Source organism: Benincasa hispida, chromosome 5, assembly GCF_027475165.1.
Source record: "Benincasa hispida cultivar pf3 chromosome 5, pf3_genome.v1.1, whole genome shotgun sequence".
NCBI classification, from domain to species: Eukaryota; Viridiplantae; Streptophyta; class Magnoliopsida; order Cucurbitales; family Cucurbitaceae; genus Benincasa; species Benincasa hispida.
Window position 1 is genome coordinate 69,513,896 of NC_143482.1, and position 13,857 is coordinate 69,527,752.

The 13,857-nt window shown below is 34.7% G+C and overlaps 1 protein-coding gene across 3 annotated transcripts; it reads right to left on the reverse strand.

Annotated features, from left to right (window-relative positions):
- Positions 1–2,004: 2,004 nt before the first annotated feature.
- LOC120078508 (defective in cullin neddylation protein) lies at positions 2,005–7,018 on the reverse strand. Of its 3 annotated transcripts, none has more exons than XR_016529714.1 (11): positions 6,709–7,018; positions 6,177–6,238; positions 4,917–5,053; positions 4,727–4,785; positions 4,565–4,588; positions 3,966–4,048; positions 3,800–3,864; positions 3,632–3,681; positions 3,075–3,497; positions 2,858–2,917; positions 2,005–2,454 (listed from the first exon to the last, which is right to left on the reverse strand). XR_016529714.1 is itself a non-coding variant. In XM_039032778.2 (11 exons), exons 1-11 carry the CDS (start codon positions 6,709–6,711, stop codon positions 2,320–2,322), a joined length of 780 nt encoding a protein of 259 aa, XP_038888706.1. In that variant the 5' UTR covers positions 6,712–7,018; the 3' UTR covers positions 2,005–2,319. The 3 variants fall into 3 exon arrangements, 2 of the variants coding, with proteins under 2 accessions (XP_038888706.1, XP_038888708.1); XM_039032778.2 differs by having other exon boundaries at positions 3,396–3,497; XM_039032780.2 differs by having other exon boundaries at positions 2,005–2,543; positions 3,396–3,497.
- Between the last annotated feature and the right edge of the window lie 6,839 nt (positions 7,019–13,857).

Consider the following 13,857-nt stretch of genomic DNA (forward strand, 5'->3'; position numbering starts at 1 on the left):
TACAACACACATTCATCAATTAATCTCAACTTATATCTTCGAATTCTCTTCTCGTATTACTGCTCGAAATGACACTTTTCATATTATCTAGTAATTTTGAGTGATGAATTTGGAACTGTCGAGTTTTTCTCCATATTTGAGAATCTTTGAGAGTGATTTTGAAAAGATGGAAATCGTTTTCTAAGAGTGATTTTGAAATGATCGAAATCGTTTTTCTTCCATAATTATGATGTTTGACGATGATGAAAAAGTGATTATTGTAGACTTCCAAATAGGACGATGTTGAATTGGATATTATAATGTGAATAATAATTGTCTATGTTTGGAATGCAAACTATTTATTATAATAGTGTATGTTTTGAATATAGACTATTTGTAATAAAGAGATGATAAGTAAGAAATAATAAATATCGAAAAAGAAATTTGAAATGATACTATTGTAATAATTCTATATCAATCACTTGGGATGATTCCAAGTTATTTTTGGTAGATGATTGACGATTTGTGAGTGATTTTTGGTAGATGATTGACGATTGTGAGTGATTTTCTTTTCAAAAAATTTTTTGTCCAATTTTATCTTTATTTCTCTCTAAGAAGTTTTAACACTATAGTTTTTTTACCTGGTTCTTTGACTTTTTGCTCTTACAATTTTGTCCCCCACTCTTGAGTTTTTTCTCTCTTTAAAATTATTCTCATAAATTTTTATAATTCTCCCCAAAAAAAATTTCTATCTTTTAACTTTATTATTTATATTTGAACTTTTTTGTCTCTATTAAATTTCTCTATCTAAATTTCTCCTGTGCCTACATTTTCTCTTTAAATTTTTTTTTTTAACTCCACATCTCTTATCTCTATATAACATTCTCTGCCTCTCAATTTTTTTTCAATCTTAAAATGTAATATTTTCTTAGTAATTTGATGATTCTAAAACTACCTTTGAAAACTAACATTAGTTATTTAAAAATATTTTTAATCAAATCTAAATCATTTATATAAATATGAAACCAAATATTAACAAGATTTATCATAATTTTACAAAACTAGTTATAATTAAATAATTTAGCTCAAAACACCTATTCTAAAAGTCAAATCCTAAACACACCCTTAAGTCATCTAACATCACATTTAGTTTTAAATACAAGATAATTACAAAATGTAAAACCAAACATAAAAATGATTGTATAAAAAATAGGATAATTATTTTAAATAGTAAAATTACTGAAAATACTGACATTGATAGATATCGATAGACTACTATAGATACCTATCACAATCTATTGTAATTTATCAGTGAAATTTTACTATATTTATAAAGTTAAAACTCATTTTATTTTATTTTAAAATAGCCCTAAAAGTTAACTTTTAAAAATCATTTGCTAATATATCCCTTTAGTTAATATCACTACTTCTAAAAGCACTCCAATACATGTCCTTAATCTAGCAATAATTGACTTACATTTCTCCTTAAAGTGGAAGGTTTAATTTCTTATTCCACAAATATACTAATGCACATATACATGTATAATATATATGCATCTTACAGACTTGTTTTTAAAGAAAAATTAATATAGCAAATTGTGTTAGAAATTCAATGATTCAATTTGTTTTTCGAAAAATTAAAATGGGTCAAACATCATATAATATAAAGTTCAACAGAATTCAAACCGTAATTAACATAACTTTCTTCTTTAAAAATTGAAGGTTCGATCTTCACCCTAACAATTGTACCAAAAAAAATTGTCTAGCCTAATATTTAACTAGTAACTACAAATAACATTGTGATACAGAAATATATTCAAACACATTGAAAATAATTTTAAATTAGGATTAAGATCTCTACCAAAAACATTAAAATGGCAACCCATGATCCGAGGCACTGTGTAAATATTGGCATCTCATGACCTGAAACAAAGTGGCGACCAATACTTTGGTTGTTTGTAACGTTGGACAAGCATGGAATAATAGTGTCTTGAGTTGAGATCCATCCCAGTATATGGACGCATATTGAATAAAAATTCTTCCAGTAAATTTTCCATGCAGCAAGGTATAGGTATACCGTGGATGCGTAGAAATAAAACACAAGGGAAGAGAGTTTGTTCACTTCACAGTATTATTACTATAAAATTCCACTTTCCCACTCAATAATATAGATGATATACCAAATCCAACAACAAATAAAATGTCTTCACTCGGATGTCAGTCGCTCACCCTTCTTCCCCCTTATATCTTACTTCCCCCCAATGAATTCATTCAACCAGAGGGTATTCAAATCACACCAAGATAAATATTGAATGATCCAAAACCAGTTGCAGTAGCATATCACCTTATCTGACTCAAATCATTCGCCTGATTACTCTGGATTATGCCATTCTCGTTCAGGTATTCAACAAATTCATCGATGAGGTATGGCCAAGCACCTTCGGCATCGTAATTTGATAGTGTAGGCTCCACAGTCTACCAATCGAGACAAGGAAGAGGGAATTAGCAGCATCAACAACAAGCATCACAGTGACAAATTGTCAGTGCCCACTGGTGCTTCACACCTATTTGATAATATGAGATTTCATCTCAAAACCAATTAGCAATAAGAGGAGTAACCCATCTATATTTTATAAGGGGTGAGATCCCTTGGTTTTTTTAAGGTTGGATTCTCAACATACCGCCTCAAGATGATGCCTCTTTTAGATTCATCATTCTTAATCGGATCACAATTTCTTTTTATTGGACTGAAAACACGTTTACGTTTGGGCTATAAAGCCCATCCCCAGGAAAAAAATAATAATAATAGAGATTTGAATTTTTTTTAATAACAATATTTTAAGGCATTTAAACCTTCTGTTTAAATTATCATTCTTACCCTTGCAAACTCCAGAAGTTGAGACCATGTGTCCCTAGAAATAGCTTTATTATGCCGTGCCTGAATCAAGAAAGATCAAAATATAAATAGATCAAATAAATTATTAAGAATGTATCATCATTCATTAGAAAACAGAACAAGCAACTCGAACTTGGAACTTGCAACAGACAATTCAAGTTCTAAAGCCTTTTTCTTGGTTGAGTGGAGAAGTATAGACCTTCCATCTCTACAGCAACAATGTGTAATTTCCCCACATTCCTCAGCAGAAACCAAACAAGAAAACTACTGGCTAACTTTTGTGCAGGAAAGATCCTTCCTGTAACACATTCTACAAAACTGTTCAAGATGGATCGCTACGGGATAAAATATCTAGAGTGTTTTGTCCTTTGCATCCACAAGATAAATAAGCTCCTCGAGTCAAATGCTAGTGTCTAATAAAAAAAATCTTTGTTACAGACATCATACCCCAACAAAGGAAGCTTTGCCCCACACATTACAGAAGTTTGGTCATTTTCAGACAGCAGATTAGGAACATTACCTGCAAGAACTGACACCAGTGGTCGACCAGGAGCCACTGCTTTTCAGCAAATAGTAATTGCCACATTCCAATTGCAGTGTCCAATGCTAAAGATTTTTGCCCCTAAAACACATATACCCACTTTAGAAGTCCATGCCTTAGGCTGACATTATGCTGCTATCCAACACACATGCCATTGAGATGGAAAACAGCTGTAAATAGATCCTCCAGGGAATATTCAAGCCAAGAACAAGTACCTTTTCTTTTGCCCAACCAAATGCGAAGTTGTAAATCTCACGGAACTTTTCTGGAGAGACATAAAATCAACATAACAAATCGAGACAATGTCACACAGCATTCTTGTTGCCAATATAAGCAGGATAACATAAGTTACAACATGATATAGACAACATAAGAATACATACGATCATCTTTCAACTCAGAGCGCATATATGGTATCCTTTCTCGAAACCTCTCCAGAGAATCTATCCTGCCATCATAATTGAACATTAAAATTATGACAAGAATTATTTTGATCCCATGCATGTTATTCTTGTCTGAAAGAATATATGACTGCAAACAATTAGTTACCCTAGTGCTTGTAATCCACCTATAAACTCCTGTTTGGAAAACTCACACATTGTGTTTGCCTTCATATGCCAAGAAACAACCAACTGCAGGTAATTGCGACAATATATTAAAAAAAACACACAAAAGCAAAAACCTCTTAATCAGAAGACACAAAATCAGTATTTAAACTGAGATTCTTGAATTAGGTGAAAATATCAACTACTTCCAAACCTCTCAAATAAATAATCCTATGATTGTTCTACCAAATATACAGTCAGAGTTAATGATAACGTGAAATTGAAATAATCAGCTTCTTTTAACAAGGGTGAAGGAAGCACTTAAAGGGACCCTGAACTTGAGGTTATTTATGTCAATGTCTCTACCTAGCTACTAAATTATAAGATGGAGAATATGAATATTGCTATCCCATCTCAAATATCTTCTCCAAGATGAAGCATGACGAGTAATCTTTTCAGGATGACTCTCTATAGTTTAGCCCCCAATAAAAGGAATGCATGCATGGAATCTAGATAACTCTAGAATGAGAAAGATAGCATAAAGTATTCATTTATTTTATATATGAATGCCCTGCGTAGAAAAATTATTTTTGAAAGGCATACCATAACAATATCTTGAGGATCCACCTGCAACAAAATGTAATTCACGTCAATTCAATAGGTAGACGTAGAAAAATAGAACTGCGTGGTTAAAACTAAGTAGTAAAATTTATAGCCATCAACCATCAAGCACATCAAAAATAGTTGGACACGTAAATCAACTACCTGAAGATCATCGCAAAGGAGTGAGATACCATCAGCCAATATCATATCAACATATGGATCTGCCCATTTTAGATAAGAAACTTTGTTACTTTCATGCTCATAGAAAATCACAAACTTTGTCACCATGGTTTCACTAATCTTTACAAGTTTACAGAAAGAAAAGTACTGATATAATGAATATAAAGCTTGCCTTTATATCTGTTATAAAGCTCTTCCAAATGTCTAGAGTCGGTGAATGCTTTAATTTGGGGTTGACTGTAAAATACATCAAAAGCTCCTTCAAGATGCCAATCACTAGCCTTCAAGGCCTGATGAGCAACCTTTTCACTGCATGATCAATAAAATATCTAAATCCATGAAAATATGAGACAACCAGAATTCATTATTCATGCTTCTTAGCCTTAATATGAAGAAGGCTACAACACGAGATCAATTTATCAGTTCTACTCCCTACTTTTCATCATTGATGCAAAATAAATAAAATAAAAGAAACAAAAAAAACACACATACACACACACAACAACAACAACAAACAACAAACAACCACCACAGCAAAAAAGGAAAAAACCCTAAATCTTTTGAATAAGAAGTAAAGGGGCACCACTAAAATGATGAGCCATGAAAACTCAAAAGAAAACTGAAATAATGAACTCTAATCCAAAGCATACAAGTCAACCATCCTCGTCCTTTTCTCTAGACGTATGAAGAAAAATTTCATCAAGAAAAAACTAAACATTTCCCAAGGTTGTCGATTGTTAAGCGATTGGATATTCGCTCATGAGGCTTTACATGTCATAGATCTTTCTGTACACTCTCCCTCTAACCTATTTCTTCTTCACTCTGGTATTCTTAATTCTTTTCTTAAAATGCTCGAATAGGCTCTTGCCTTTAATAGTTGCAACTTTTTATTTCAAATCAATTTGAGATCATCTTTTGTAGGCAAATGGGAGACGGTTTGGAATAACAAAAAAAAAATTATTTTATATGAGATATACAAGGAGGCAGTTCAAAAAACAAACAGAAAAATAACAACACATAGTATAGGTATACAACGTCGTGTATACTCTATAATGTCTTAATGAGTATCAACTAAGCCCTACAGTGTTTGGTGGTCAAAACATGAAATTGAGATATAATTCAAATCCCAAGAAACTAAAAAGATCAAATTCTCATTCAACGTGAATTTTAATTCTTCTGGAGAGGATGAAAACAAATACTTTATACAAGATTCCGCGTCTACCTCTGCAGCCTCTACATCTTACTTAAGTGCATGTCAGTCGATGTTATTTGATATGACTGATTTATTAGATTATTCTCTTTTCACACATAAGGTTAGTCTTCCTTAGACAAACTGACAAAGTGAAGCAAATGCACACGACCAGTATCTCGATGCCATAAATTTTAGTAATTAGCTTAAAATAAAGTTTAAAAAAATAGTCCAACAACGTACCTTGTACCAGTTATAGCCATAAATTGATGGAGTTTATCTCGGTGTCCTCTGCTTAATTTATGCTGCCGACAAAAAATACAATAAAATTATATTATAGAGTGGTGTTTACATGTCTCGGGTGCATTACGGTATGCACAAAAATCCACACAGATGACTGAGCATGTCAACAAAAAAGTTAATCATACAGCAGTTACTTAAAAACAGTATAGAAGATAGTTACTCCGTACATCAACCCGCAATCGCAACCAGTAAAACAAGCAATCACAAGATAAAATCTTAATCTGAAATTTCATGCAACCAAGGAAATAATAATTCATCAGAATTCCCTGGTTTTACACAAAGATAAAGTGCAGAGTGTTTCGTTTCACAAATAGGATAGCGAAAACAATGCAGTTAACATAAATCCTGCCTCAGAAACAAAAGCGGGAAAAGAATTCAACGACAAAAACCTTGCGCGATGAGAAAAACCAAGGGATGAGGGAAGGGGCATAGTAATTGAATCAACAATAACTGAGAAGAAGAAAACACTGACCATTTTTACAAGCTTAGCGCAGAGAAACGGTAATCGGAGGGTAGACTGAAGGCCGAGGATGGTTTCTCCGAGTCCGGAGAACGTCGAGAGAGAATTCTAGGGTTGTTCCTGGAAGCTCTATTTCTCTCTCTGTGAGAAGATAGTGCAGTGAGTTCGATTCTGTTTTTGTATTACTTTTTAAATTAAAATCCAAAAATTAAAATGCATTTATTTCCAACTGCATAGTTGGGTTGTAAATTAATGTACACCTAGGCAAAATGGTAGATGCCGAATAAGGATTACATTAATCGTGTTTACTAAATATTGGATTGGAATAAAAAAATAAATAAATAACATAAGTGGAGGGGAGAAACGAACCTCTAATTTCATTGTATATAATCCAAATACTATGTCAATTGTATTCAATTGCTAAAGGAACCTATTGCGAATCTATATATTTTTACGAAAAATCTTCTTAGTAGGGAGGCATATTCCATCTCTTAACTAGATTTAAATAACCGTTTAAAGAAATTATTAGCTTTTTAAATAGGTAATTATTGAATGATTAAGTGATGTAATAAATATCCTGACAACTGTTTAGAAATTTATAAATATTAGTTTGATACTACGTACGTTTCATGTGTTGTTTAGAGTTTTAAAAGATAACTTATTAACAAAACTTAATAATATAAGTTTATCTTATGGATAAGAAGTTTTGTTTTTAAATAAGCCATGAAAAAAATTATAAAATATTAGAAGATATGTCATGTGAGAAGAAATAATAATTTGTTTATATTAACTATTATAACAAAACAATATATTAATTATATATAAAAAAAAATAATATATAAACTAAAATATTTTGTGCTATTCTTTTTTGAAAAATTTGTACTAATCACCGATTAGTAAAAAAAAAAATCTATTTTGATTGCGATAATTTGATTATTTTCTTAATTTTAAAGTTTAATCTAAAAAATATTATTTTCTTTAAAAAAAAAAAAAAAATTAGTGCATGCTTAGTCAAGAACTTAGTCAAAAGAATGTATTTGTTATTTTGATTTGAAGATTTAGTTAACTTCTTAATTTCAAACTTTAATTTTAACCAAAATATTTCAATCTAAAAATTTTTTTTATTTATTTAGATTGTTTGATTATAAATATATTTGTTTAGATCCATGATAATTCATGATTTATTCTCTTAAATTCAAATTTTAATTTAAATAATAACTATAATAATAATAAATATTGTAACTAAGTTAGAATTTTAATTATTTTGATTTGGATGATTTGGTCCTCCTTTAAATTTCAAACTTTAATTTAAATAAAATAGTGAAAAATTATTATTTTGCAAATTTGCAAAGGTTCTCCCTAATTTCAAACTTTATTTGAAACCAACATATCTTAGAGTTAAAGTCAATAAGCCTACCATTTTGGGAGTTGACTAAATAGGAAGTTGGGAACAGTGGTACTTGAGAAAATAGGTAATTACAAAGGTAAAACGTGAAGGAATTGAGTTTCCAATGCAGAAGCGAGTGATCACTTGTGTCAATGAAATAATGAATTTAATTTTGGAAAACATAAAAGCAGAGAAGTACAAAACAGAGTGATAAACATTATACAACCTTAGCATGCTTTCTAGTAAAATTATAAAGAGGAAATGGAAGGAGAAACACTTACCTTTGAGAACTTTTCTTTGCGTTTTTCCTCTCACATTGATCATGAACACTTCTCCTCCTTTCGAACACGTCAACCACGAATACAACAGGAAAGTTGCAACACTTGGACACCACCACAAAAGTTTTCTCACTATTCTGAAGGTGAGAATCAAAAGTAGAGGAGTGGTGTGAAATAGGTGTCGTTAATTCTATCCTACCCAAAATAAATAAAATTTATAATACTCTAACCACAACTAGAATTAACACATAGTAATAGTAGAGTAAGAGGTCGATCCCAAAAGTGAAGGGAATCGGAATCTGATTTCCATGAGCAGCGGAACAAGACTATTCCAAATTACAATCATGAATGAACATATATTTATAGTCGAATACAAAAACAAGCGGTTATGCAAATCATACAGAGAAATTACAGCATGAATACACTCAAATGAATAGAGATCAAACTCTACACACATATGAAAATGTGTTTCCATGCTCCGTTGCGCACGAACACTCGAACAACAACGACCTCGAATGCCTGATCTACATGACCGCACCATAGCACCGAACACCGCACGAACACTTCGTGTTCGTCCTCAACGATCTTCTCAGTCACGATCTCCTCTGCAACACGAACGATCTCCACAGCACCACGAACGGCCTCCAGAAAACCTCGACGGTGCCGAGTTGAGTCTGACACCACCAACAAGGCGACCTTGGTATTCTCGATATGAGAATCCAGAGGGTGGGCTCTGTTCGGACTTGGTATGAGGCAGACGAACGGAGGAAACAACGATAGCATACACGATTGGGCAAGTGGGAGAAGGCGGAGACCTATCGTATAGGTCGATGCCCCATCGTTTAGATAAAGCTATGTGATCGTCTAGTAAAAGCTATGCGATCGTTTAGCTCGGTCTGTCGCCTGCGATCGTCTAGCAAAAGCTATGCGATCGTTTAGCTCGATCTGTCGCCTACAAACACTACACGATCTTTTACCTTGGGCCAGCGATCGTCTAGCAAAACTATGCGATCGTTTAGCTCGCACCTGCACGATCGTTTAGCTCGCCAGCCGTTGTTTAGTAAATTCGTATTTACTTGACGACTTTCGTGAGTTTCTTTGCACAGAGAGAAAACTCAAAAAAACTTTTCAAACTTTTGTAAAAAAACTCTTTTTCAAAATAGAAAACCACTTTTCTTTTAAACTCACGGTTACCATGATTCAATAACCACCCACTACTTTGGTTATTTAAAAGAAAAAATAAGAATTATCTAATAATTAATATTATTATAAACATAAATGATAACCAACTTATCATACTATATTTATAACCTATAGTTTTAATATTTCATTTTATGAAACATATAAACCATAGTTCTTTTTCTATTCCATGGTACTTAATGTAAATCTCATTTAGATCAATCCTCCACTAGATGTATCTTATACATCATACCGATTATATCATATATAATCAAAATACCTATTGTCAATTTGAATATTTCAAATCAACACCAAGAACTGGTCCTCAAAAGAATCCAAGCTACCAAGGGGACCTCATAGACCTGTAGCTCCGAAGCTCCAACGGTATGTAAATAACTACTAAACTCTTTAGTCACGGGATCCACCATCCGTTAACTGCCACTCCACTAAAGACCAACAGCTGAACTCTCCCTACTACAGATGTATTATGTGCCCATCATAACCAATTAGCAGTACGACAACCCTTCACAGATCGCTCGTAAGTGTAGTTGGGCCAATAACTATTATGCCCCTGTAATTACATCTATCTCCTTAAGTACCACTGATCCTTCTAATGAACATAAGTCATAGTCCTACTATGATTGAGTCTTCTCTTCCAAAGAGAAGTTGTGGCCACTATGTTCAAGCTTTGGAATCAGCCCTTAAGGGAGTAATCTCTCTACTTATCCCTGCTTCGAGAAAGAAGTGAATTTCATCTTGTGGATTGAGTTCCCAGCTCCCGGATCAAACAAGTCCCCAAAAAGGTAGGAATGTTGAGTTGGCAATTTGGCCACTCTCACCCATACTAATCAAAGGACCGCTCTCAAAGGCAGGAGTTCCCAAAACACTCAAGATTGAGGTCGTGTCACCTATGGTCATTTAGGTGAGATGCAAGTCTCTAGTATCAACAACGTTATATACAGAGTCTAATCATCTCGTGGTCTAGGTCTTATACAAACTCTTTGTATAGGACACCCCCACTCCACGTCTCCACATAAATGGTCAGGATCTACCATCTGTAGTAGTTTACAACACTTGCAAACCTCTATAAAGTGGGTCGTATCCGTAATGTCACCAGGATCAGGTATCCCACCTTAATCCTTATACTACGGACCGATTTAGGTTATCACTTAAGGCATGATCTACTTGTATATCATATGTACATGCTTAAGTTCACATAAGATAACCAAGGAGCTTTGTTTATTGGATATGAGTAAATGCCAAAATTAAATAACATTTATTTTATTCATTGAACAATGTGTATCTTTACAAAACAACGAGACTCTGGGAGAATTAGGACACCAATCCTAACAATCTCCCACTTGTTCTAATTACTTGTGAGACTAATGTACAATATAATATAAAAATGTACAATATACAATAAACTAGGGCATACCCTAGTATCATCTCTCATTTGCCCTAGACAAGATGTCGCATGTCCCGCAGATCCAGACTCTCCAAGTGACCCTCGAACACTTTAGCCGTGAGTGCCTTTGTAAAGGGATTAGCAACGTTGTGCTCCGATACGATATGTTTGACTATCACATCACTGCGACGCACAATCTCCCTGATCAGGTGATATTCTGTTCTATGTGCTTACCTCGACGATGACTCCGAGGCTCCTTCGAATTTGCCACAGCCCCGTTGTTATCACAATAAAGAGTGATAGACAAATCTATATTTTGAACAACTTCCAAATCTATAAGGAACTTCCTCAGCCAAACAACCTCTTTAGTTGCTTCACAAGCCGCTACGTATTCGACATCCATAGGGGAGTCTGCGATGCATCCTTGCTTGATGCTTCGCCAAACTACAGCCCCTTCATTCAGAGTAAACACTGACCCCAATGTCGATTTGCGAGAATCTCAATCAGTTTGAAAGTCAGAGTCTGTGTATCCTGTAAGGATCAGGTCCTTATCTCCATACACAAGCATGTAGTCCCTCGTTCTTCGAAGATACTTGAGAATCGTCTTAATCACCGTTCAGTGATCAAATCCTAGATTGGACTGATACAGACTAACAATCCCTACTGCATAGCAAATGTCGGGTCTAGTACACAACATTGCATACATCAGCTTCCTACAACAGAAGCATAGGGAATCCATCTCATCTCCTCAACCTCTTGAGGTGTCTTAGGACATTGATCCTTAGACAGAACTATTCCATGCCTAAAAGGTAACAAACCCCTCTTAGAATCCTGCATCCTATACCTGATCAACATTTGATCAATGTACAATGCCTGAGATAGGGCCAATCGTTTGTTCTTACGATCCTGAATGATTTGGATCTCGAGAACATACTGTGCGTCACCCAAATATTTCATTTGGAACTGGGCAGCTAGCCAACTCTTAATGTTAGTCAGATATTCTATATCATTCTCAATGAGTAGGATATCATCCACATACAATACCAGGAAAGCTACTGAGTTGTTGATGATCTTCTTGTAAACACAAGGCTCATCAACGTTCTGGTCAAAGCCAAACGACTTGACAACAGTGTCAAATCTGATGTTCCAAGATCGAGATGCTTGTTTCAGCCCATAAATAGACCTATTAAACTTGTAAACTCTTTGCTCTTGATCTAGAACTATGATGGTTGAATCATATAGATGGTCTCCTCAAGATTACCATACAGAAAGGCAGTTTTGACGTCCATTTGCCATATTTCATAATCATAAAATGTGGCTATGAACAGGAGAATCCTGATAGACTTTAGCATGACAATAGGTGAGAAAGTTTCCTCATAATCAACTCCTTTAACCTAGGTATAACCCTTTGTCACGAGTCTAGCCTTAAAGGTACCTTTCTATCTACACCTCTCTTTCGATTATAGATCCACTTACACCCAATAGGTCTCACCCCATCAGGTGGATCAACAAGCTCCCAGACATTATTGAAGTATATAGACTCCATTTCCTGGTTTATGGCCTTAACCCATTGATCTTTGTCAACATCCTCCATGGCTTTCTTAAAAGACAATGGATCCTCGACCTCATCATTCGTAATGACGTGTTGGGCTTCAGTCAAACCCATGTAGCGATCCAGTGGGTTTATAACCCTCCCACTACGACGAGGCAGTCTCAATTCTTGAGCTGGTTGACTAGACGTCCCGACCTCAACAACTCTTGTTGATCTATCGGTCTGTTCAACAACTCTTGTTGAACCCTCAGCAGTCTCAGTCTCACTTGAGATCTCACGTAAAACGAGCTTACTTCGTGGCTTATGATCCCTCATGTGATCTTCTTCTAAGAAGATAGTATTAGTGGAAACAAACACGTTGTTCTCACTTAGATTATAGAAGTATCCTCCTCTCGTTTCCTTGGAATAGCCCACAAAGAGGCAAACCTTCGAACGCGGTTCCAACTTCTTTGGGTTAGTCATTAGCACATGTGCCGGACAGCCCCAAATCCTGACGTGGCGTAAACTACCTTTACGGCCTCTCCATAACTCAAAACATGTTTCAGAAACACTTTTCGAAGGAATGTTGTTTAGGATACAACATGCAGTCTGCACTGCATAACCCCAAAACAAGTCTGGAAGATGAGCATAACTCATCATAGACCGAACCATGTCTAACAAGGTCCTGTTTCTCTTTTCTAATACACCATTCAGCTGGGTTGTACCAGGGGCCGAGAGTTGGGACGCAGTCCCATGTTCTATCATATAGTTCTGGAATTGGAGGTCCATATACTCTCTACCATGATTAGATCATAGTGTTTTTATCTTTTTACCTAACAAGTTTTCAACTTCAGCTTTATACTCCTTGAGTTTGTCAAGGGCTTCAGACTTACGTTGCATTAGGAAGAGATACCCAGACCTTGAATAATCATCTATGAAAGAGATGAAGTATTCATACCCACCTCGATCTCTAACATTCATCGGACCATAGAGGTCTGAATGTACAAGCTCCAAGGCTTCCCTGGCTCTGTAACCTTTTCCAGTAAAAGGTCGTTTGGTCATCTTGCCTTCGAGACATGATTCACATATCGGCAAGGAGTTTTCTTCTAAACTCTTTAGAAGTCCACTTTTCACCAACTTCTCAATCCTATTGAGGTTGATGTGACCTAACCTTAGATGCCAAAGATGGGCGTTTTCCTTTAGAGAAACCTTTGGTCTTTTAGTTGTTGTTGTCATACTGAACATTTCAGTGTTAAACAAGGCTTTTATGACTAACGACCTTAGTACATATAAGTTATTTTCCATTGAACCATAACCAATCTCCATTCCATTCTTGAAAATAAACACTTTATTCTCAGAAAAGGAGACGACATAGACTTGT